At 28.3% G+C, this 26396-nt stretch overlaps 2 protein-coding genes and 1 long non-coding RNA gene across 5 annotated transcripts; 2 read left to right on the forward strand and 1 right to left on the reverse strand.

The window, feature by feature from the left end:
• The first annotated feature begins 828 nt into the window (after nucleotides 1-828).
• LOC126655758 (transcription factor bHLH153) lies at nucleotides 829-4880 on the forward strand. Of its 3 annotated transcripts, none has more exons than XM_050350064.2 (6): nucleotides 829-1129; nucleotides 2753-2877; nucleotides 2987-3052; nucleotides 3313-3372; nucleotides 4060-4107; nucleotides 4463-4880. In XM_050350064.2, exons 2-6 carry the CDS (start codon nucleotides 2779-2781, stop codon nucleotides 4592-4594), a joined length of 405 nt encoding a protein of 134 aa, XP_050206021.1. In that variant the 5' UTR covers nucleotides 829-1129; nucleotides 2753-2778; the 3' UTR covers nucleotides 4595-4880. The 3 variants fall into 3 exon arrangements, with proteins under 3 accessions (XP_050206021.1, XP_050206004.1, XP_050206013.1); XM_050350047.2 differs by having other exon boundaries at nucleotides 834-1129; nucleotides 3313-3378; XM_050350056.2 differs by lacking the exon at nucleotides 829-1129 and adding an exon at nucleotides 1943-2254 and having other exon boundaries at nucleotides 3313-3378.
• A 1388-nt stretch (nucleotides 4881-6268) lies between these two features.
• LOC126655748 (uncharacterized) lies at nucleotides 6269-9874 on the reverse strand. Its single transcript, XM_050350035.2, has 4 exons — nucleotides 9713-9874; nucleotides 7421-7479; nucleotides 6752-6933; nucleotides 6269-6504 (listed from the first exon to the last, which is right to left on the reverse strand). Exons 1-4 carry the CDS (start codon nucleotides 9855-9857, stop codon nucleotides 6438-6440), a joined length of 453 nt encoding a protein of 150 aa, XP_050205992.1. The 5' UTR covers nucleotides 9858-9874; the 3' UTR covers nucleotides 6269-6437.
• Nucleotides 9875-22555: 12681 nt separating this feature from the next.
• Nucleotides 22556-23976, forward strand: LOC126655773 (uncharacterized). Its single transcript, XR_007633079.2, has 3 exons — nucleotides 22556-22654; nucleotides 23016-23678; nucleotides 23805-23976. It is a non-coding gene; the product is annotated as an uncharacterized LOC126655773 (long non-coding RNA).
• The last annotated feature ends 2420 nt before the right edge of the window (nucleotides 23977-26396 follow it).

Here is a 26396-nt window from a genome sequence, read left to right on the forward strand (position 1 = left end):
ATCAATTTAGAGATAAATATATTGATTAGATAAATTTCAAAATTTGATAAATTAGCCATCGATTTTTATATTTTGACAATTTAAAACATCAATTTATTTTATGTTAAAAAAATATACTGGCATATACTGTTCGAACAGTTACATTAATATTTTTTAAGTGTTCTAATATTATAAATATAAAAAATTGATTACTGATTTTATTAAATTTTAAAATTTATATTTTAGTTGCAAATTATGTTGACTTTTTTTAATTGATCGCTAAATTTATGATGCTCTTACCAAAATTTAACAATTTTTGTAAGTGCTAAAATATTTACATTAGTATGAAAAACAATCCTATACTTTTTTTCTTCTTAAAAGCAATATTATAATATAGAGTTGTCACACTATATAAATAAGGACATAAACATTGCTTAAAAAACTGTGTGTAAGCAAAAGTTTCATCTTTCAAAGTTTCAATATTCACAACTCAACTAACCATGGTTACATAACAATGACTTCATCTTGAGTTAAATTAACCTCTTCTCTCAATTTGCATGGTTGTATATTAGCTGTCATTTGAGAAAAACAAATAATAATAATATTATATTTTCATGATTTTAAGAATGTTGTTTTCTTGAAATTATATTATAGTCCATTATATTAGTAATATAAAATTTATATTGTATATTTTTTGCATTTTTTTTTTCAAAACCCCCATTATAAAATCTCATTTCAAGTACTTTTTTTTAGCTCCCTCTCTCTTTCTCTCTTATTAAGCTCTCTCTCTTTTTCATTGCAATTATTCTTTTGAAATTCTTGCTTCACTGACTGAAGAACTGAACATAAAAGAAATTTTTTTTTTCTTCAAGTTTTGAACAAATTTTAGCTTAAAGTTTTCAGCTTTGTTTATATATACACAAGACAGAAAATAGAGAAAAAACATAGAAAAAGGTTTTTGGTTATTTTCTTTGTTGACAAAAACTTCAATTAAAGCCATTTTTTCAGGCTTTTACTTCACTTTTCTACTTTCTTGTTGAATTTTGAGTGATTTTGGAGGTGGGTTTTCTTTGTGTTTAATTTCCATCACAAGGTTAACAAAAAGATTTCATCTTTGAGCTTTGCTGGCAATGCAGTCATTGAATTCTTGGTGAGTTCTTTAACCTTTTTTTATGTTTTTCTTTCTTGAATTTTGTTGTTTCTGTTCATAAACCATAAAGTTCAATCTTTTAAACAACCCAAGTGATGGAAGAAAAAAAAGTTTATTTCTTTTACTTTTTGTCTTTGAATTCACAGTGTTTGATTATTTTGTCTTCTTGGTTATGAGGAGTTTATGTAACATATAGTTTTAAATATTTATATGTAATGGAATATTGATATTATAGTTGTTGCAATTATTTTTTATTCAATTAAGATATATTAGTGTGTATTAAAAAAAAGGTGATGATTTAGATTATATCAGCAAATTGAATGGTTCAGTGTTTAGTTCACTCATGAATCATGGTATAAATTTTATTTAACCATCATGGCCCACCTAGGATCTTCTATTAAATTTGAGTTTGTTCCTAATCAAAGAGACAAATCATTAAAATATAGTAATGTTTATTTATGTTAGGTTTAAGTACTGATTAGTTAAGTTTGGTATATTCTTTTAACTCTTGAATTTGTTTTATGTGATTTGGATGATTCTTCTTTCCTATTATACAAGGTTTAATACATGGATTGTCAAAGAGATATGCAATTGATTCCATGCATTTTTTAATTATTGATAATTCTTATTTTTTAAACTAAGAATGTGTTTGTGTTTGTCATTGATTTATGTACTTCTGTCTGTTAGTGAGCATTATGAATTAATTATTTTAATGATATTATTTTTAATTATGCAGCTGTATTTTATATTTCCAAGTAGATGCATAAAATATTATTTGTTTGAGCTTCTTGCAGTCTCTTACTGGAATAGAGCATGTTTTCTTGATTGTGATATGAACCTTAACATATTATTTTCTTTGGCAATGTCGTATACGGCTGCTTTGATTAACACTTGGAGTATTTTATGGTCTATTGATACTGGCATTAAGCTTAGCAGTATGTCCGTAATTTGCGAATTGTGATCTGTCCTAGATGCTTCCTTTAATAAAAATCAGTCCAATTTGATGGTCAACAATAATTGGTGTTATCCTGCTTACTTGTTTACGTGTGAATGTGCAATGCTTGGTCATTAAAATCATTTGATTCTGGAGTTGAGAACTTCGATTGGGTCCCTATCCTAAACAAGGTTAAGAAACTATTTAACCTAGCATGTTGAGCATCAATTTTATAGCTATGAGGAGCGAGCTTGTTGATATCTTTATGTCATTCTTCTATGGAATGATTGTTTCAGTTTAAATTATGTCGGAAGGTCCTCAAAGTTTGTGGTATGGATGAGTTGCTTCTTCATATCACAAATTCTTAGTCTCATATACACTCTGTCCACAACGTCATCCGTGGACATAGCCTATCACGTTAAAACACATCATTGAAATGATCTCAATACTATAATTTTGTTTGTGTTTTAATTTGATAGGCTCTGTCCAAGGATGGCGTTGTGGATAGAGTCTACCTAAGAATGTCTCTCTTCGTATATGCTAGCCATGCAATTCAGAGATATTTATGTGTTTTGACTTTGAACATGACAATCATTTTTGAGTGTTCTGTTCCATGTGTCACTTGTAGAGTTGCTATTATTGTTTTAATCTCTTATTACCGCCATTATATGTTTGCTATTCCTATGTAGGTAGAACAAAGGATAGAAGTAAAAAGATGATGGAAAACAAAAGAAGTCCGTGCTCTTTTGACCAAGGCGATTACACTTCTCTTGCAACAAAACGGCATAAGGCCGACCTTTCTATTTCCACAAAGGTTTCCATTAATATTTCACCTCTCCCGTTGTTTGCAGCGTATTTTTATTTCTTTATGTGAAATGTTAGCTGCTAACTTTTTGAGCTCCTTACATATGTTTGGGGAATAGGAGAGGAAAGAGAAGCTTGGTGAACGAATTGTCGCTCTTCAGCAGCTTGTTTCACCTTATGGGAAGGTATAGATCAGCAATTATTCAATCCGAAACCATTCGGATGGTGTGGATGTTTATGTTATCTTAATCATTTATATATGCCAAATCTTACTCTCGGACTTTAACTCGAGAAATTCATTATCTTGTTTCCTGCTTAATACAAATTTTTATTATAATCTTTGAGTGACGGTCTTTATAAATTTCATGATTTACTTTCTGTTGAAGTTATAGCTCATTAATTTTATTGCACAAGCAATTCTATAGCCTTATTTTATTTCTTGCAGACAGATACTGCTTCTGTCCTTCTGGAGGCAATGGAATATATCCGATTTCTTCATGAACAAGTTAAGGTTTGGCCTTCTCTTGATTGCCTGTTGTACTTGATTCAGCTGCTAAATTTATTAATTTTAACATAAGAATCTGCTAGAAACTATTCCTAGTAATTCATTCTGGTATTCTACCACCTTGTCTTTTCTTTACTTGTCGAGCATCAAATGTTTCGAAATGTTGTCTCAGCATGTGGACGTAATCTTGAAATCTCATCTGGGAAGTATTATGCTATAGCCCTAATATGTAGGGGTGTGCATTGGGTTCAAACCGAACCAAATTGAATAGAAATTTTGATAATTATTATTTATTATCAAAACCAACCAACTTCGTCAGAATTTTAAATATTTCAAACCAGACTAGTTAGTTCACTCTTTTTGGTTCGATTCTGGTTTTTTTGGGTTTTAAACCGACAAATTTTTCTGGTGACTGGTATGAAACTTGAAATGTCGTGGCAACTGACCAACACAGGACAGGATGACTAGTGACACTACCAAGTAGTTATTTGTTGGTCTAACTATGAGATGAGACCTCATCATATGGATCAGAAGAGCATAAGAGAAGAATAAGAAGTTCACCCTGCTAAATAATAGTATTAAAATAGACCCAGAACTTTTTAGTAGCTAATCAATATCTTACGCTTAGAGTGTGTTAGAATTTTAAGTTTGATCTCTCAACCTTTCTCTTCATGGGGGTATTTTCAGGTGTTAAGTGCTCCATACCTCCAAGGTTCGCCAGCAACTCATATGCAGGTACATACGAGCTGATCTTTCAAAACGTGATATTTGCATAATATAAATAGCCAGTCATGACTTATACCGAAAAATTCAACTGCTTTCATCATGCATTTGTAAAAAGAAAATATACAGGATGTAGTCATCGATATACATTTACTGGTCCATTATCACATGTGCATAGTGGTGGCTCCATTTTGTGAATCCGCATTGTTTTGTTCTTAAGAATTAAATTTTTCGTTTGATTGTCCATATCAAGCTATAATACTGCTTATGATTCCGTCAAGAAATGCATCATTTCAGATTTTACCTCTGTAATATTAACAATTTCATTACCTTTTCTGGATGGATAACAATTTTATTACTTGTGCAGGAAGTAGAGCAATATAGTCTGAGAAACAGAGGTTTATGTCTCGTACCAATATCTTGCACTATCGGAGTTGCTCGCAGTAATGGCGCAGATCTTTGGGCTCCCATCAAGACTACTTCTCCCAACGCAATTTAACATTCCATGGCTAACCTCGGAAGAGCGGTGATGTAAAGGGTAACCAACTTAATCGCACAACAAATTTTTCAGGCAGAAGGCGACTTTGCGACAGGAGTATTTATCCGTTGCAAAGTCGTGTATGTATGTAATGCTGGTAAATCTTTGAGGTGTAACATTTAGTTCATTGCTACTAGTAATGGGATGTAGCCATTCTGATTAGGGTATATGTATATTCATAAACCTCAATTTGTATAATCATCCTAACAAAGGATCATTGAGTATATGGGGGTGTGGTTTACGATTTGCTCCCGGTGTCTAATCTTTCAAAAAAATTACAAGCTGTTTCCCTTGCGGAAACAAGTAGCTCGGAATCACTATTTGGCTGTGATCATTTTTTGGTTCCGAAATGAAATTATGAAATTCAATGAGGATATAAAAGTTGAGCTGAATAAAGTTGACTTAAATTTTAATTTTATTGAAATATTAGGATTTTTGGAATAAATTTAAAGAAAAAAAGAAAATAGTAAATTAAAAGATATTAAAACTAAAAACTAAATAATAATGTAGTGTACATGTTATTTATATATAATTGTTGAAGAAATTACATTATTTAGATAATTGGATTTTTCAAAGAAAACTAAAAAAATTTGGTCCGATATGTAGGTGAGAAGCGTGACATTTATTTATGTGTGTATTCCGTAATAATTTGTCTTTACAAAGAGATCCGATTCAATTATGAAATGCATTTATTAGATTACATGTTGAAGGTCCTATTTACAAAATGCAATAATATTTTCCCACTCAGGATATTTTGGACCAACTGAAGCCACTGATCAGAGCAGTAATTGCTTACCAGTTGAAGCTTGTTCCCACAGAAGCAGCTTCAGCAGTTTATATATTTATTCAAACTAGGGCTTGCACGGTTCAATTCAGTTTAACTCTAGCAAAATTTCAAATCAAATCATTCAATATAAAAAAATCAAACTGCAATAAATATTTATATAAAATATCAATGCGATTGATTGTTCAGATCAATTTAATTTTTCGTTTGTTTTAGTTCGAGTTTTGAATAAGGTATCAATGTTCGTTCGAGTTTTGAATAAGGTATCAATGTTCGTTCAAGTTTTGAATAAAGTATTCATGCTCGATTCATTTAAAATTTAGTGTTCTTGTTCGGTTTGTGTTCACAAGCTCATTTTAGCAGCTAAACAAACGAACACGGGCCAAAACTACACAGTTTTACTCTTTTTTCCTTTCAAAACTACATCATTTTGTTTAAAACAATTTATTTTTAATGTATTAAAAAAAGATTTTATATTTAATTTAAATACGACTTGCTAGTTTCCAATCTCTTAGATTCATGTTCAACTCAGTTTCAATATACGAACATAAAATCAAGTTCGAGTTAGTTCGTTTAAGAACGAATACGAACCGAGTTTTTATCGAGCCGAATGCCCAACTGCTCGTGAGCAGCTCAATTTGTTTATAGCCCTACTCATTCATATCTAAACCAATATTTTTTTTTATTTTTATTTTCGAATCAAAAAAAAAAACTTTGGTTTTGATCTGATTCGGAAAAGCGGATTTTGCTCAGACCTAATTGGAACATTCACATGTATTTTAGATGCTTTAAGGCTTGACCCTGAATTACAATCCCATTACACAGCCATGCAAAATTACGAAGAGGATTCATTTAATTCACCCCACATCATATTTATCTTAGTACAAAAAAAGGTATTGAGATTGTCCAGTGATCAATGACAGTCTATCTGTTTCGCAACGAACTCGAGCAAAACTTTAAAATTAAAACAGCACTATAGAGAGGTCAACTAAATCAAACTATTCCACCAATGTGGAGCAGCTAAGAAGCAGCCTTAACCTTTTCTCGCAAGAACTGCAGCACATGTTCACGTTTCCAGTTGTCGATTCTGTACAAGTAAAATAAAAGAGGAATAAGATCGAGGAGTTAAACAAAGTCAAATAGTCATTGATCAGCAAAAAATGTAAATAAAATTCTAGTTGTATGCAGCTATTTCCTCTAAAAACCCAAGATAAGGCTCGAGTTCTATAATTCAAGAGAGCAGCAATGGAAAGTGGACGAGCTTCATTGAATGACACATCGAAACAAGTAACTTCACTGAATTCAGGAAAAAGGAAATTAGAATTGCAGCTCACCTGATGGTTTCTTTCTGCTGACCCTCGTCATCCAGCATAATCAACTTTGGTGGAGAGTTGAAAACATATTTAACTTTAATAGTTGGAAATTTGTCCTTCTCCTCTTCAATGAAACCGACAATTTCAGGATAGAACACTAATTTCCTCATGCAAACCTCCAGTACTGCACCCGAATAGGAGATCTGCAAGTCTACATATTTAGATTTCCTTTTGCTATTGTTGAGAAGAATTTATTCATATTAATATAAGAGCTTCATCTAAAACCAAAATATCTGAATTTTTTTATTGTTAATATATCTCATCATCTAAACAGCCTTTCAGAAAATGATTATAATCAAGAAAATACGCTTATGAACCATACAGCATTATGTGATGTGAAAAGAGGAAAGAAATTTTAGCTGCCATGCTTAGTTTAATTAAAGTGTTCAACTGAAATTCTTGAAAATGCAAGTTTAAACAGGTTAAAAAAATTAATCACATGACAAAATGAAGAGACGTTGACCAGTATTCCCACATCCAAACTCAAATCCAACTGTGGATCTTTCCAGCTAAAATTTAAGTAATATTTTAACCCGGTAAGACATAAGTGAAAAATAGAGATTATCTATAATTCAGAACAGAAATTTGAGCTTAAAAATTATAACTGTTGCAGGGCAACATGATACGCACCTTGCTCATGGAGTCATCAGAGTCCTCAGTGCAACACTTCAAACAGTCAGACACTAACTCTGCAATTATAACTTTGAACTTAGACATATTGTCTTCATGAATAAACTTTAGTCTAGTAGAAATATAAGATACTTTGACATTTATTTCTACCAAGAAGTTTGAGTCTGTATCGTAAGCTTATCATCCAATCATTTGTGAACTTAAATAAAGTCTATAACACTTCGGCCGTGTCAATTAGTTTTCAGCCAATTTGCAATCAGAATTATTTTAGAAGTCTAACAATCAAATGTTTCTCAACACACGAACATGTCTGCTAGATAAATGTCTTGCTTGAAGCGAGCTGCTGCATGATGTACTTCATGTCAATGTAAGTTAGAACTAGACGAGTTCAAACAAAATACGCAGTGGATGATTCTTAACTATATGGATATAGTAAGTTATAAAATCTAAAGAATGAAAAGAAAGCCTCTTTATAAACCTTAGTATATTTCATGCAATTAATGCCGACACAGAACTTGGCTAAGAAGCACGGAAACTTCGATAAAATTGCGTTTCCTGTTTCGGAAACGTTTCGGAAACCGGAAACTCTTGGACACCCGTACGAAACGTTTCGGGCCGTTTCTGTAAATAATAAAAATTAAAATTTGTAAAAAATTTAAAATTATTACCCACAAATAAAAAAATCTAACTAGTTACCCATAAATTTTACATTCGCATTGCCCACAATACAACAAATATACTTATTTGTGTTGAATTGTATTATATTTTTTATATATTTATAAAATTTTAAATATTTAGTACATTAAATTGAATTATTTTGTTAATTATCATAAATATTTAAATAATATTTTTATAAATATATCCCTAAATTTTTGTTATTTACACGTTTCCCCCACGTTTCGTGTCCTTCATTTTGAAAAACTTTCGTTTCCCCGTGTCTGTTTCGTATCGTTTCCGTTTCCCGTTTCCGTTTCCGTGCTACCTATCAACTTGGAAAGTTCATTCATCTAATTGTACAAACTAATTCTAACAGCCAGTCTGAAAAATCTGCACAGGAGAAGGAAAACCCCTTTTCAGGCTTACTGATTTGGAGCATAAATTTCACCAAATGAAAGAGATGAGTAATGCAATAGACTGCCATGATCAAGTGCATTGATAAAAGCAATGCTTGTAATTTGTGTTCTATTTTGTACTTGCATCCAAGAATATGCATTCAGAATGGGTAAGCCCGCAGAGCAAAATGGAATCACTAATTATAGACTTGTCGAAAATGATTCAAATCTAGTTCAAAACTTATTAGAAGTAGAAAGTACTATGTTGGGATCCTCATGGATGATAGCTAAATCTTATGCAATGCTAAGTTATTGAAGTGCAAAGCAAGAAACATCTTTATCCTTAGGTACAAAGGATTCATGCAGGCATTAACTCAAAAAAAAATTGTTTGTAGGGAATACACACAAATCAGGCACTCCTATTTGAAAATGCAATAATAGAAAATTGATATATAAATTAATTATTTGTCATCATAACTAAAGTAGGTCAGTATTTCATCCACAATCAGGGATGAAGTGTTTGTTAAGTGACGCATTGGGAGAAGTGTTTGTTATTTGGTCCCTCATTTTCTAATTTGTCTTCTCTAGCCCCTAAACTTTTATTTTTTGGTCAATTAGGTCTTTTTAAGGGACTGTAGAAGGATTCGACTGCTGAAAAGGGTAAAAGTTTAAGGACCCAATTGACCAAAAAATAGAAGTTAAAGGACTCAATTGACCAAAAATAAAAAAGAAGTTTAAGGACCCAATTGACCAAAAACTAGAAGTTTAAGGAACGGAGAAGGCAATATAGAAGATGAGGGACCAGATAAACCAAAATCGTATAGTTTAGGACCCCAAAATGGGTTTAACTTAATCAATGCCAAGACTTTCAAATATGGCGTAACCGAGATTACTCCATTTCAATACAATGCCAAGCTCGTGACTCAAAAAATTGAGATTTGAAACCCAAATCAACTCCATCAAGCTTTATTTTTCAGACTCAAACATCAATCTAATGCACAAGGCGCCCATGCTTAGCTCAACTCGGCTCAATTTTCACGGTATCCAAATTTAAAAATCCTAATCTTAATTAGTATACAATTTGAGCTTAACTACTATATACATTATTAAAACTATAAAAGTAGTGCAAATTAGGGAACGTATGAGTTACGAAGGCAATCAAAGAGCATAAAGTAAATCAAATTAACAAAACCGAAATCATAATTGATGAACATACTGAAAACCCTATATAAAGTATTACCTTGATTTTTGACATACTCAGCGAAAGTATTGCAATCAGAACAAAGAGCAAGTCCTGTAAAACCTAGATTCTCACATTCTCTTGAGCTCAGTTGTGATGATACAATTGGTAATAATACAACAACACACAATATTAACAAACCCATCTTCCTCTGAATCTGTATTGAATTTCTCTGTGGCTAGATCACCGCACTCGGGTTAAGACGTTGACGAGGTGTCGTTGGTGAAATACTGTGTCGTTTGGATTTGATAGACTAGAATTACAAGCCCAGCCCAAATATCCATCTACTCTTTTGGTAAGGGCTTTTTATGCAGAATACGGTAAAGGGAAATTTAGAAATTTACCTAAAATAAAAACATAATATGATTTTGTACTTCAACACGGAAAATTTAGCAAAATCACATCACAATTTTATTAATTTGATATTTTTACTCTCCCATGTAAAAAAATTTATGATTTTACTCTTATTATATATCACACTAGCGTTAGGCCCGCGCGTTGCACGGTTTTTATTTAAATTTTTTATTGATTTTAATTAAAAAAATCTAATTAATAATTATAAAAATACTATATATAATATATAAATTTTTAATTACTACATATTTTACATATTTAGAGACACAAACATATCTATGTATTACAAATTTTCTACAATATAAACAGATAAAAAAATTTAATATAAAAATTGCATATTAATATTCTAAAAAAATCATGATTTTATTAATTTATTTTTAATTTATATAATATACTATATATTTTTTAATATGACATTAAATATAAACAAATACTATTTTTTTTAATTATTTTTTTTTACCAATCGTCCTCAATTTTTATATTTTTTATTAGATAATAACAAATGTTATGCATAATTGTCAAATCATATATAGATTTATAATATTTTTTATTGACCGATTATTAATATTTTAAAAAGATTGATAAGAATTTTTTTTTTATCAAATCTTAAGAAATCTAATGCTTATAATTTACCCTCATTAATGCACATTACACTTTTTGAATTCCAACAAAAGAATAGAAAAAAATTATTTTCTTTTGCTTTTAGATATTTTTCTATTTGCTTTTGATGATTTTTTTATCATTTTTTTTGTTGTTCGAAAGATAATATATTCAAATTCAAGTTCTAAAAATATTTTTATTAAAAATAGTAAGTGATAGTGATAACTGATAAGAAATGATCGACATTAATAATTACTATAATAGTGATTTATGGGCAATTCAAAAGAATTTTTTATATTAATGACATATTAAAAATAATGAACTAAGTAATGGCTGTCATAAAGCTGAAATTAATTTTCTTATTCCTTTGTATTTTGAATCTTATAAAAATAAACTTAATCAATCAAAAAATCAGAATAAGTAAAGTTATCAAATTAATTGTAAATTTGTAACCAAATGTGTGAAACATTTAATATAAAGTCACAAATTATCAATAATTATGTCAAACCATATTTATTATCTATAATTTTTTAATTTTTTAAACATATAATAAGTTATATTGAATAATATTTTTTATTAAGCAAAGTCAAACAAATCTATCTATTACATTGGACTAAATTTATCATACTAAATAAAAAAAATAATGCAACAGTTAGAAAATATATAATAACTAATTAGATTATAAAGTATCAATCAACTATAATATTGGTTTAATTTAATTAATCCTATCTTTGAATATGAATTATTACTAATTTTTCCTTTTTGTTCTAAACACTCAATTAATATAACACAATAAAACGAATAATAACAAAACATTCATAACTTTATCAAATTAGATTAACAAATTAATTTCTACATTAAATTTGACCAATTTTTTCATATGAAATAAAAAGAAACGATGTAACAATTTAACACATTAAATTTACCAATTTTACTATAATAATTCAAAAAAATATTATAGCAATTTAAAAGAAAATAATATTTATAGAATGTTACAGGAATTTTGAAAACAAACTGTTACCAAATTAAAAATATCAACCAAATTTTACTATACTAATTAAGACAATAATATATTTATAATACTATTTCTAAGAAAAGTAATAGATAAAGTAATTATCAAAAAAAAAATAGATAAAGAAGTGAAGGACCATGACTCGAAATGTCAAAAACATAGATTTAATTAAATAAACATCATTAGCTATATTATCCTCCAAATCACTCTCCCTGATTATTCTTTTAACAATATTCATATCCAAAATTGGCATATATTTGTATTTAAAATGATAATTAGCATAAGATGGTTAATTTTTTTATTTTTAAAATGATAACTTTTTAAATCATTTTTTTAAATATTACATGTTATAATAAACGATTATTCCAAGACGTAAAATCAAGTTTCCAAAGTGAAAACAAATCAAATCTATGTTTTTGACATTTCAAGTCATGGTCCTTCACTTCTTTAGCCATTACTTCTCTAAAAAAATAGTATTATATGTAAATAAAAAATAGAACTATCATTTAATAATTAAAAAGTTGATTGTCAATGTAAATTTAGGAGGAAACAAATTTCAAATTAAAGAATTTTATGGTAGCATATTTGGTACATATTTCCAAATTTAAAGCAATCAAATAAAAAAATAGTACAAAATTAAAAAATTAAAATTAAAATGCTTATCACTGAAATATGTCGGAGCACCATTATCTTATCGCCTGACTTGTATCAGGTATCAATATTTGGCAAGTAAATCATTGAAAAAATAATACTTGGCAGTGCTCGATCAATTACAACAACCTTCTCTCAATCAACCCTAAAAAAATAGCTTGCGCTTTATTGAACCCATTAAAATTACATAAATAAAAGTAAATTATTATTAGCATCTCTAATATAAAAGCTTATAATGCGAGAACAATTAACATATCTAGCAGGAAGGTAATGCCAATTTTATATTTGAAGCGACAACTTATATATTCTTGCAACTCTTCCTTCAATCTTGGCAAAAAAATTCCCATTGCAGCACCACTTTTAGTAAGATAGCATATGCAATTGTGCGGAGCACTTCCTTGAAAAAGTTTGTAATTTATAGAACATATTATCAATAAAATATATGTAAAAATTAATTAAAAATATAATACATGAAATACACCAAGGGACATTCTTAAAACTGATCACAAAAAAACCTCAGTTATGATTAAATAAAAAAGAAAGGAAGTTTAGTTGATTGTTGTCGAAATCCTCCCGCAAATAGCTCCTAAACTCATAGGTCGAAACTCGAAAGCAATTTAAAATGACCATTTCCATCATTTTTACATTCTTCCAATCAAAGCAAGAAACATAATAATTTCTAAAGAATATCAACAAATATTTTCGGTCAAATAGCAACTGACCTTACAAAAAATGGCAAATATAGATGTGTATGAACAAACTTGAAACTACAACATGAGCTTAAATAGAAATATTTTATGCCATTACATTAATTTCCAACGTTTTTATTACCTATTCAATATTTTTGACTGTTACTCTATTTACTACTAAGTTGCTTCAAAAAAGTCTTTTCAAATCTCTTATTTTTTACTATTACCTTAAGATTCCTAACGTTGTTTTAGCTATTAAATTTTATTGGCTGTTACTTTATATATTGTTAATTTATTACAAAATCTCTTTTAGTTAGCTAACGTTTTTAGTAGGAATAACATATTTTATTGTTGTTACCTTATTCAATAGTGTTTGTTAACTTTTTTATTTCTTTAAATAGGTGTTAAATGTGAAAATCAAGTCAATGAACAAAAATAATCAAAACATTAAAATAGTAATATTTTATTTAAATTAAATCACAAATCATGGAGATAATTTTTTAAATCTCTCTTATAAAATTAAAACCATTTTTTAACATTTTTGTTAGCAAATTGATATTGGTATTTTTACCTTAATAACTGTTAACTTACCATGAAAATCTCTTTTTTTATTAGGCATTTTTTATAGCATCTATTTTAATTTGATATTACCATAGAAAAATTAATCAAATTTGATTTGATTGCCATTTAATGTGATTGAATGTCTATTTCTATAGCAAAACATTATTAAAAATGAGAGAATTAATGTGAAGATTAAAAATACAAGGAAAAATGTGTATTTTTAACATCTTTATTAGCAATTTAATATTGATATTATTACCTAAATAATTGTTAAGTTACCATAAAAATCTCTATTCAAATCTCTTATATTAGACGTTTATATTTATAGATTTTGTTTTGATGTGATTTTATTTTTACCATAGAAAAATCAAATCAAGTCTAATTTGATTACCATTTAATGTGGTTGATTTTCATTTAATTAAAGAATGCAATTATAAATTGACAATTTTATAAAGTTTATAACAATTAAAAAGAAAAAAATTGTAGAATGAATGTGGCAGTGCCAAGTGTCAATCAAAGGGAGAAAATGTCCTGCTTTATATATATATAGTAGAAGTAGATGTCTGACGTATGTGTCAGGTCCCTCCTTTTCTTTCTTTCTTTCCTCTTTTTCTTTTTTTCTTTTTCTTTCTCTCTTTCATGCATTTAAGTGACATGCTGCATATTGTTTCCATTTTCAATCAATTTTTCCATTTTTACTCGTTCTTTTAATTTTTTTATATTTTTTCTTTTGCATGTCAAATATTTATTTTATTTTCAATTTTCACAATAATTCAATTTTAAGCAAGTTTAACAGTTCTTAAATGAATATTTTTATAATATAATTTTAAAGAATTTTCAAATCTTTTTATTAATTATAAATATAATTATCTTATTTGAAAGATTAATTGTTTCTATTGATTCTATAATATGTCTACTATTTTAAAAATTATTACGTATTTTATTATAATCTTATTATAAAAAATTATTTTACGTATTTTATTATAGTTTTATCATAATATTATTTTGCAAAATAATATTACATATTTTTGTACAATCTCGTCATAATCTTTTCAAAACCTTGTCATAATATTATCAATATTTTTTATCATATCATAAAATTATAATATTATCATTATATTATCATTATATTATCATTACCTTATCATAATTTTTGCATACTTTATTTTACATGATTTATACAAAATTAGTTTCATTAAAGTATTATAATATTATCATCATCTTATTATTCAAATCTATTTTACGTACTTTATTATAACCATGTTATAAATTTATCATAATATTGTCAAAATATTATGATAACCTTGTCATAATTTTTGCATAATTATTTTTATTTAATTTATATACTTTATCATAACCTTATCATAATATTATCATAAAATATTATCATAATTTTATCATAAAATATTATCATATTTTTATCATAAATTATTATCATAATTTTATCATTACATTATTATAACCTTATCATAATTTGATCATAACTTTATCACGATGTTGTAAATTTATTTTACGTACTTTATCATAACCTTACCATAATATTATCATTACATTATCATAATATTATCATTATAATATCATTAAATATTATCATAATTTTATCATTATATTATCATTAAGTATCATTATATTATCATAACTATAGCATTATATTATCATTAAATTATCATTATATTATCATAATGTTATCATTATATTATTATTAAATTATCATTATATTATCATAATCATAGCATTAAATTATCATTATATTATCATAAAATATTATCATGAAATATTATCATAACTTTATCATAATATTATCATTACATTATTATAATTTTATCATAACTTCATCATAAGCTTGTCATAATATTATAACAATCTTATCATAACCTTATCATTACATTATAACAATATTATCATAAACTTATGATAAATTTATGATAATATTGTTATAATATTATCGTAATACTCCCTCCGTCCTATTTTATTTGTCCACTATTCTATATTTATATGTCCCAAAATGATTGTCACATTTGTATTATATACACATATGTTCCTCTTTTACCCTTAATATAAATGGATATAATTTATAGAATATCTGTACCATAAATACATATGTTTGACTATCTTACATTTTTAATGCAAAAATTTAATGATTATTTCTTTTCTAATATAGTAATTCTTAATTAACTCAATAATCACAAAGGGTACAAAGGGAAGAATTGTTAGTAATTAAAGTTTTCTTAATATGTATGAAATTAGAAAGTGGAAAAATAAAATGGGACGGAGGGAGTATTATAACAATATTATCGTAATTTTATCATAATATTATCATAAACTTATAATAAATTCTTTTATATAATTTACGCAAAATTAAATAATATTTTTTACTTTTTTATAATCTTTCTTGTTTCTCATTGCCGTTAACTCACTTAATTTATGAATATTTGAAAATTGCAAGAAATCTAATTAATCATTTTGTAACTTTCTCATAACATTATCATAACAATATTCATCACTTTATCATTGTATTATCATAACTTTATCATAATATTATCATACTATTATAATATACTATTATCATAATTTTATCATAATTCTATCATGATCGTATCTTAATATTATCATATTATTATAATTCTATCATTGACCTTATCATAATATTATCATAACTATATCATATTATCATATAAGGTTATCATAATCTTATCTTATTATAATATTATCATAATTGTATCATAATATAATCATAAATTTATCAGAATATTATGATGGCGTTAAATGATGAATTTATGGTTTTCAAGTGTTGTAATCAATTAAATGTTTTAAATTGATATACCTACTGCTCTAAGATGATTTAAATGATGTTTATATAATTTAGGATCAGTGATTATAACTTTATCGCTAATCTTATCATGTAAATTTTTTTATGTAAATTATGCAGACATTATGGTAAGATTTTTATTATAGTATTATAATATTAGTATTATCTCATCATAACCTTATTATAACATTATAATAATGTTTTACTATAGAAATTTAATTAAATTTATTTTATAACGTTATCAACATCTTTTCATATGGTAATATTATATTTGCATAACATTATCATGATTTTATCATAATAATATCATGATATTTTCATAGTTTTATGAGAAAACAACAAAAATGCCAAAAATTGGCCTCCAATTACACTAATTACCATTTAACTCATTTATTTTACATTCATACCACAAAACACCAAAACTTTACATTCATGCCATCCCAATAAGAAGAAGACATGTGGTCCCTTTTTCTCTTTCCCACGTGGTCCCCTTTTCTCTCTCATGTGTTTCCTTTCTCTCTTTCTCTCTCCACGTGATCCCCTTTTTTCTCTCTCATGTGTTTCTCTTTCTCTCTTTCTCTCTCCCTCTGGCCACGTGGTCCCCCTTTCTCATACACACACACACCATATATCTAAATAATTCATTTATATAACATAAATTTTAAAAATAATATTACTTTTAATTCTAAAAACTTAAATTTATTAAATTTTAAAAATACATAAATACACAAATAATATAATTTTTATAAATTATTTAATTTTTATGCCATGTATAATTATATATTATGATGTATCTATCATGTATAAATATTTATCATGATATATCTATAAAGTACATTTTAAAAATGTATCTATCATGTATAAAATATGTATCGGAAAATGTAGAAATATATAAATCAACCTATCGAATTAGTCGGTTGATTCAATTAAATCGATAAAAATTAAAGATAAAAATTAAAAAGTTTAATTAATTCGGTTAATTAAACTCCAATTTACTACATATAATTCACTTTCTCGATCTAAAGATTTTGTAAAAGATAAATTAGTAATAAAATATGTATCGGAGATGCATCAAATATGTATCGGAGATGTATCAAATATGTATCGGAGATGTATCAAATATGTATCGGAGAAGTATTTATTTTTTAATCACGAAATCTGAATTATATTTAAAAAAAAAAAACAAAGTAACATATTTATATTTTTAAATATAAATTAAATATATAAAACTTTAAAAAATAAAAACAAGCCGATCGAATTAGTCGGTTGATTTAATTTAATCGATAAAAAAATAGAAAAAGGAGTTTGAACGGCCGAATATGTATCAAATATGTATCGGAGATGTATCAGATATGTAGAAACGATGTATCAAATATAAATCACAAATATATCAGATATATATAATAATACTTATCATATTACGGGTTACGTGCGTAATACGTAAAGTAATTCTAGTACATTTTATAAGTAATCACCCTCTTCGCTACTTTTAGTTTATTTTAAAGAAATATATTTATTCATAAATAGATAATTAATGTTTTAGAACTTATAAATGTCTTTTATTGATTGTATTCTAAATTAAGCTTGTTTATTTAAAAAGTGTTAGGTGCTGCATGTAATATTTAGTCCGAAGTTTTGAAACTACATTGACAACATCTACTTTTTTTCGTCTCTTTCTTAAATAATCCTCATCTTTTCTTTTTTTGAATTTTCTTTGAAAATGGAGCTTATATCTGCTCTATAAATGTTTCAATTAAAAAATTAAAAAAGTAGTAAAATAAAATAAATATTTAAATTTAAGCAAAATAAAATTTCCACTTGAATCTCCATTACTTCATGTAATATTCAAAATAAAAAATAAATGTTTTGAATTTCAAAAAAAATAAAAAATAAAAAATACCAAATAATACTTGAATAATTATTATAATTTTATCATAATTTTATTATAAAAAATTATTTTACATAATTTATCATAATATTATCATATCATTTTCATAGCATTATCATAATTTTGTCATAATATTCACAAGATTTTCATTATAATCTCACTAATTTTTCATAATTATCAAAAGATAATTAACCTAAAATATTATTACAAGAGCCGCATAATTTTCATAATATACATAAGTATGAGGTTATAAAACTCCGCTTAAAAGCTATTAGTATATCACACCAGTACACTTTCAAAATATATTTGAAAGGAGCTGCTTACATGTCAAATTTTCCAAGCATGCAATTTCATATATATGCTTGAACTCCAAAGTTTGGCCACTACTCTCCCTCAAAACACTTTGAGTCATTCAGTCTTTCATACATTTATTTCAATCCCATTTTCATGCCTGCAAGATTAAACAGAGAAAAGATGCTTAGTTTAATAACTAAAAATAACAAATACTAAAAAATCCCAAAAACATTTATCGACATCCACATTCATTCAGTGGTAATTTACCTTATCACTACATGATTCAAAATTTTAAACTTTAGTTTGAATCTAAAGTAACACCATATACAAACAAGAGAAGAAAAAAAAGGATTAAACCAAACTGACATGAAAGAACAGAAAGCAAAAAAAAAAAGAACTTACCCAGATGCGAGATCGGCAAGAAACTGTACCACAAATTGAACCAAATCACCATAAAATAAATGAAATGAAACCTCCAATTTTATATTTAGTAAGTGACTGGAGTATCTTCTTCTTTAATCATTTGTCTGCAGTTGCTCCGCCGCGTGAGTTTGCAGTGGAAGAAAAACGGCGAAGCCACACGCACCGAGCTACAACTATTAGCCCCTAAAACACAAATTAGTGTAGAGAATAGCCATTTGTTGTCACGACCCATTTTCATGAATCGTGACCGGCGCTAGGGTATGGGTATGGTTGTAACAAAACCCGTAGCTAGCCTTGCGGATAACCCATTTATAACATTTAAAACAATGTACCTGCAGAAAACCACATGCTCGGGGGCAACCGAGACTTCAGCCTAATCTATCAGTACAGATAAACAGCATTTATTGAAAGTATACTTATTTAAAATTATGACTCCAACAGTATGGCAATATAATATAAATACCATAATTACTGTAATCATGCCAAAGCTGATAAAATTATAGTTGAACTATATCAACAAACAAAAGTCTAAAAATATAAGTATAAGACTAAAACATAAATAATCCAATACTACTACTGCGGTCTAAGAGTTAAAATAGTTCGACTCTCTTATTCTGAAATAAATAAAGAACCTCCGTGAATGAAGAAACGGAGATTGAAAAATGCTCAAATCATAAACCTGGAAAATTTGGGAAAACAACGGGGTCAGATTTACTGAGTAGAGTTTATATAACCATTTACATTTATTAAGTAGAAAACCTTTAAAAACGTTTAATAAAACAATTTCATTATGGATTATCAATGAAACCCTAAACCACAATTCTAAATCCATTGTCGTGTCGGTGAGACGTATCTCAATAACCGATCCCCGACTATCACTTAATAAAATAGTGAGCCCAGGAGACGTATCTTCCACCGGTGCCCTCACTAAGGTGAGACGTATCTCAAACCTACCTCAATACCATAATCATTACCGGTGCGCACGCAGTCCCGATGATGCCCATCGAGTAGCACGTTCCAAATCAAATCCACAATGCCGAAAAACAGTTCGAAAGCTGTTTATACATCTAAATATACAAAATACAACATTTGCTTAATAAAGAGGTAAATAGAGATATAAACTCACAGCTTGCTAAATCCACGTGATCCTGACAAGCAATCTAATTCTGGTTCGCCTCTGAAGTACGAACAGTCGACGGGTCTAAATAAAATATTAAAATCATAATTAAAATCAGACCCTAACTCTAAAGAGTACTAGACACCACATAGGACTGGCACATACGACAAGTCAATGCAAAGTTAAGTCAGAGTAAACATAAAACTCAAATAATAATAAAGCCAAAAACAATCACGTCTATTGAATTCCCGCTTTAAAATCCGTTTAAATATTTATTAAATAATAAGTCAATTTAATTTCCAATTAGTGGGTTAGCCGAGTTACCAATAACTACCAAGCTAACCTCACATGTCGGGCGACCCAAGTCTAGCCCGACCCAAATATTTTATCCAAAATATAAACCATAATTTACAATTCTCAAAATAACGATTTTGATAAAATAATAATTTATAATTAAAACGGAACTCAATAGCTTTAAATTTAAGTAACCCAAGTTACAACCGAGATACTTAACTAAAATAAGTTAAGAAAATGTTTTAAAACTTACAATATAAATTTAAGGGTTAGAACGTAATTTAGCCAAATTGGCACGCCGAGTCAATAATTAAAACATATAATAATTACCTAAGTAATTATACGATAGAAGATTATAATATATATATTATTTCCAAAATATAATAGTCAAAAATAAATTAAATTATAATCGATACTAACATTATTTTCAGATTTAAAATAATTAACATTTTTTTAATGATCTAAACGATAATCAAAAGTTTAATTTTAAATTGAAAAATAACCAACTCAAAACTTTGATTGAACAAAACAAAAACCAACTAATCATGAGATTATAAACAATTTAAGGAACTTAAAGGTAAATGAGCCATACCATTATTTGAATATGGCAAACACTTATTACGTGAATCAATAATAAAAGCATGCAAGAATGTAACCCACTAATTATTCAACCCATTAAACAAACTGTCCAATAAATCAGTGGACAAAATAAGGCACACTTTTAAAACAATACTATTCCCGCTCACCATCATCATCAAAGTAAGACACATGAATTCAACACAGCACATTAACCGAAATAAAAAAATACTCAAGCATTGGCATAACTTAAACTATGAACAACGTAAACAAAACAATCATACTAAGATCGATTCAAGAAGGCAATTAAACTAACCACTAAATAACACAGGAGATTATAATCATCAAACACCAAAATCACAACAAAAGCAAAAAAATCACAATCGGAAAAAAAATATAGAAGGACAACCGAAGGAAACAACAAGAAAACAGTAAAACGACGATGGCTCAAACAAATAGAATAACATACCTATCTCGATTCTGAAGCTTTGGGAATGAATAGGGCTATGTCTACTACAACTGAGACGAGACGGATCCTAATTCTATGAAATGAAAGAGATATCGATTAAGAACGGAAGTATCGATTTGAAGCATAAACTGAAATATGAATGAGAATACTTACCGATTTACTCAAGCAAAGATAGGGAGATTCAGCGATGATTTTCAGAAGATTTAAGATGCAAGTGACGGCCAGGGTTTGATTAAAAACAAAAGAGTGAAATTAGATGTTAAAACGTATCTTAATTACTTAAGGAACGGAAAGAAGAGACGTTGCAGTAGTTGTTCCTACTGTTTCCTAAATTGAAGAATAAGACCAACTTAAATGGGCTTCATAAGTATAGAATAAGACCAACTTACATGGGCTTCATAAGTATAGCCTTCTACCAATTAAATGGGCCACATAAAAGAGTGGAAAGTTTAAAATGTAAAAAAAATAAAATTAAAAATTTAAAAAAAAAAATTCAAAAATACGGGATATTACATTTGTATCACAAAATATGAGTCTAAAGTAGCTGATTGTTGTTATTGTTGTTGTTCTGTCGTCTTTGTGGTGGTCACCGCCGATGAGTTTATGGCGCCAAGGAACCTGAAGAAATGAATCATGTTCGGAAAAAAAAATCTAACCGTGTGAATAATATGAATAATTGAGACTTTGAAAGAAAAATGGAGGATTGATAGAAAATTTGAAAATTAAGGTTGCAGATTTGGCGAAGAAGACAAGAACAGAGACTGAGAGTAAAATGATAAAAGTTATAAAAATTTGGTGTATTTTCTTTAAAGATTTAGGTATTAAAATAATAAAAATAACTTCCTAGAGTAAAGATATAAAGAGCTAAAAAACAAAGAGTATTCTTTCTAACTTTTCATGCGTGAGGTAGAATTTATAAATATTTTAAAAATTAAAGTATTTTTCCTAAATTTCTCTACGGTAAATGGTGGTCCATTTACATTTATATGATCTATTCTCCATTTTTACACTTCATTCAATTTTATCTTACCCAGTTTTTCAAAAACAAAAATCATATTATTCTTATTTTCTTCTCAAAATTGACGGTTTCTTCTCTCTTTCTTCTCTATCATTTCAGGCGTTATACTCCATGATTTTTCGCCACTTCGTGCTCATTGTTTCATCTCTGTTATTCCATTTCGTGATCTGTTTCTTGTTAAATACATGTAATTGTCGTGATTTTTTTTAATTTTTTGTCCTCTATTCTTATAGATACTTGCATTTGTAATTTAATATTTGAAATTTAATTTTGATTATTCATTTTGTGTTAATTGTAGTTGTTCTTAATTTAATTTAGGTTTTTATATGATTTAGGTTTGTAATTTTATTTTGAACTTAATAATTAAACTGATTTTTGTATATGATTTAGGTTTTTTAATTTTAAGCTGATTTTGTTTTGTAAACTGATTTAGATTTTGTTTTTGATATGTTAATATTTATTTTTTTCATATTTGTTTTATTGAAATGTTTATGTCATGTTTTGTAATATGTTTTGTAATGATTTGTGTTTGAATTGTAATTTCGCAGGCTTTTGTTAATTGTTTGTTGAAATGAGATTTAAGTCTGTTGGCCATAGACTAGAAAGAAGCAAGTCATCGGTCGATACTCATTTTGAAATGTCGAAGTGTGACAATGTTGGCGAAGACGCCCACTCTCAGCATACCGATGATGTTTCCGCTGTTGAAACGACTCAAGTAGTAGAATCGTCTCAAGGAATGGTATTAGCTGAAGATAGTGAAGAGGAAGCTTCGCAATAAATTCCTAGTGTTGAAAAAGGGGAGACCGTTGTGCAGCCTAGTGTATCTGAAAATGATAAAGAGATGTCAGAGATGGTTCAAAGATCGCCTAGACCAACGCTGACCAAATTGATGATTATTCAAAGTCGGCTGAAATGTACTGCTTCTGTTGTTGTTAAAAACATTGAAGAACCAAAGCTGTTGTAACAAACTATTAAAAATGTAGTGAAGCCGGCTATTCGATCTTCGAAGCGTTCAAAGACGGCTGGAGCTTCTTCCATTGCCACCAGAAAACCAGCCAAGCATGTTTTTTTTGAAACAAATAAGGAAGATAGTCGTGAAGAAGCTACTTCTGCCAATAAACAAGTAAAAAAAGAATTATGTTGGTGCTGCGAAAAGGAAAGTGTCGTTTGAACCGATGGATGATGATAGTGGTGTTGATAAAACTATGAAGGTATTAACCTGTGTTTATGTCTTGTTTTATGTTGATTTTGTCATTGTTATTATTTTTTTATAGTTGAATATAATTTTACTTTGCTTTGTTTTGTTTATTAAATTGTGTATGCATTTTGTGTTACAGAAATCATCAATTAAGAAGAAAACTGTCAAGAGTGCTGCTGATGCGAAGAGAAAAGCTTCTATCGAAATTTATGGACATGAAGAAGTCTTGGTCGAGAAATCAATGAAGATATGGTTCATTTTATTTTATTTTGGATAGTTAATTTTGTTTAACTTGTAGTGATGGTTTTTTAGTCTATTGTTGTATGTATTTTGTATTTGATATTATTAAGTTTTTTCAAATGATTCATTAATATTTGCTTCTTTTTTGTTGATAAATTGTTGATATGATGTTTATTTCTGGTGCTGCACACATCACATTATAGCTCTAGGGAAGTTGTTACAAAGTCGTTATGTAAATTTGTTATGCAGATTGCTGACCTGGCAGCAGTTGATTCTTCTCCTTGAACATGTAGATGGCATAAACTCGAGTCGCATGAAGATCTTCAGTTAAGCTGACCTGGCAGCATTTATTTTTCTCAACATATGGAAATGTTACGTGTTTTAGATAGCTTAGCTCACAAGTCTTAAAACTAGTATAAATAGAGGTTAATAACTGATTTATCAGATTGTATTCATTTTTCTAAAGGTAACATCATAAAAATTCTCCAACTTTACACGTTTTCTCAATTTAATCACGTTATTTAAAACTTCTCATAAAAATACATCAACTTTCATTTTTTTCTCAAATGAATACGTGGTGCAGACGTGGCACTCATTCATCGATGCAATTTGCTGAGGTATAAGTCATTTTTAACCAATGAATGAGTGACACGTCAGCACCGTGTATGAATTTGAGAAAAAACATGAAAGTTGGTGTATTTTTATGAGAAGTTTTAAAGAACGTTATTAAATTGAGAAAACGTGTAAAGTTGGTGAATTTTTATGACATTAATCCTTTTTCTAAAGATTAATAAAAAATCTTCTTTTTCTCAAGATTTTGTTATGGTATCAGAGCTAAGGCTCGTACTTTGATTGATCTTCATTTATTGATTTTGATTGTTATTGATTGATTGTTCATCGTAGCTTGTTGATCTTTGTTAATTGAGTGTTTTTGAATCATTATCGATGGCGAATCATCATGTTAGACCTGAAGAATCCATGTCCAGTCCCTATTTTGTACATCTAGGTGAAAATTACTCACTTGTTCTTGTTTCTAATTTGTTGAATGGAAGCAATTATCATAGCCGGTATAGATCTATGCGTATGGCATTAATTTCAAAGAACAAATTTAAGTTTGTGGATGGTTCTATTGTTGTTCCTGATTTGAATGATCCTGATTCTGTTTGGGAAAGGTGTAATTCACTGGTTATGTCTTGGTTATATAGAGTTGTTGCTCATAATATTACTGAGAGTATATCATGTCTTCAGAGTGCTCTTGAAATTTGGATTGACCTGAGAGACAGATTCTCTTAGGATGATGCTTATAAGATAAGAGATTTGCAGCAGGAAATATACACATATAAGCATAATAATGCTTATGTTACTAAGTATTATACTCACTTGAAAACTTTGTGGGATGGATGATAGGAGTAGAAATACTCCTCTTTTTAGGTGTGTTTTTGACTCGATAATTGCATATTTTGATTAGTCTTATTGGTGTTTTATTGTCTTATTATTATTTCGAGCGTTTCAGGTGAAATATGCAATTATGGCGAGAATCAGGGTGTTTTTGGTGAAATTCAGAAGTCAAGGATTAAAGAGGATACGAGAGCAAAGTTGAAGGGCCAAGAATGAAGTTTTCCAAGGCAGAATTAATGAGTATGCGAACACATAAGGAGTGTGCGAGGCCTTCACGAGCTCATTTTGAGTTACAGAAGTTGATGGATAGAAAAGAAGAAAAGGAATTGGCCAAGGCAAGGGGTGTGCGTTCGCACACCCCATGAGAGAAAGGGAGTGTGCGTTCGCACACTCCCAAGAAAAAGAAGAGTGTGCGTTCGCACACTCCCTTATGTGCGAACGCACACTACGCGCAGGATTGGTTCTAATCGGACAAAAATGCCCCTGTTTGTCAGCAATTTCTAAACAAGTTTCGAGGGTATTTCTGGGATTTCATCACCGCTCAACCTAACTACATATGCAATATTGGGAGCCGTATAAATAGGAGACTTAGTCATTGTAATAGGGTTCGCGTAATTTTTGGTATTAGACAACAAACCCTAGTTCTTAGTTTTCTATTCGTTTTCGCAATTGGATTCATCGTTGATTATTATTTTCTACTGCAATTATTATTAGTTTACTTCGAACAAGGTACGATTGACATCAAATTTATATTCAGTATTTTATTTAATCATAGAATGAATTCTTCACTTATTGTTTTTAGTTATTTCATTATTATGTCTAGCTAAACCCTTCATTGGGGATTATTAATCGCAATTATGTCTGTCTAATTGAATTGGATTTATGGGTTTTTGTTCTTGATGGGTTTTAATTATTGTGCTTAACGTTTAGCCTAAATTGATCACTTAGTCTATGCCATTTGTTTTAGTTTTAGCTCGAGAGAGTAAAACTGGAATAGAACAATATAATTAAGAACGCAAGAGTTAATTGTGCGAGAGTGAATAATTAACCTAGCATTAGTGAGTTTAATACTTTTGCATGTAATTGCTCGAGA

Source organism: Mercurialis annua, linkage group LG1-X, assembly GCF_937616625.2.
Source record: "Mercurialis annua linkage group LG1-X, ddMerAnnu1.2, whole genome shotgun sequence".
Classification (NCBI taxonomy): domain Eukaryota; kingdom Viridiplantae; phylum Streptophyta; class Magnoliopsida; order Malpighiales; family Euphorbiaceae; genus Mercurialis; species Mercurialis annua.

What these genes read in the sequence shown, in the direction of transcription:
- LOC126655758 (XM_050350047.2), top strand. Translation starts at nt 2,779, where the DNA reads ATGATGGAAAACAAAAGAAGTCCGTGCTCTTTTGACCAAGGCGATTAC. An exon ending in ACCTTTCTATTTCCACAAAG is followed by an intron (nt 2,878 to 2,986) that starts GTTTCCATTAAT and finishes TTTGGGGAATAG; the next exon opens with GAGAGGAAAGAGAAGCTTGG. An exon ending in TTCTTCATGAACAAGTTAAG is followed by an intron (nt 3,379 to 4,059) that starts GTTTGGCCTTCT and finishes GGGTATTTTCAG; the next exon opens with GTGTTAAGTGCTCCATACCT.
- LOC126655748 (XM_050350035.2), bottom strand. Translation starts at nt 9,857, where the DNA reads ATGGGTTTGTTAATATTGTGTGTTGTTGTATTATTACCAATTGTATCA. An exon ending in TGAGTATGTCAAAAATCAAG is followed by an intron (nt 7,480 to 9,712) that starts GTAATACTTTAT and finishes TTATAATTGCAG; the next exon opens with AGTTAGTGTCTGACTGTTTG. An exon ending in CTGATGACTCCATGAGCAAG is followed by an intron (nt 6,934 to 7,420) that starts GTGCGTATCATG and finishes GTAGACTTGCAG; the next exon opens with ATCTCCTATTCGGGTGCAGT.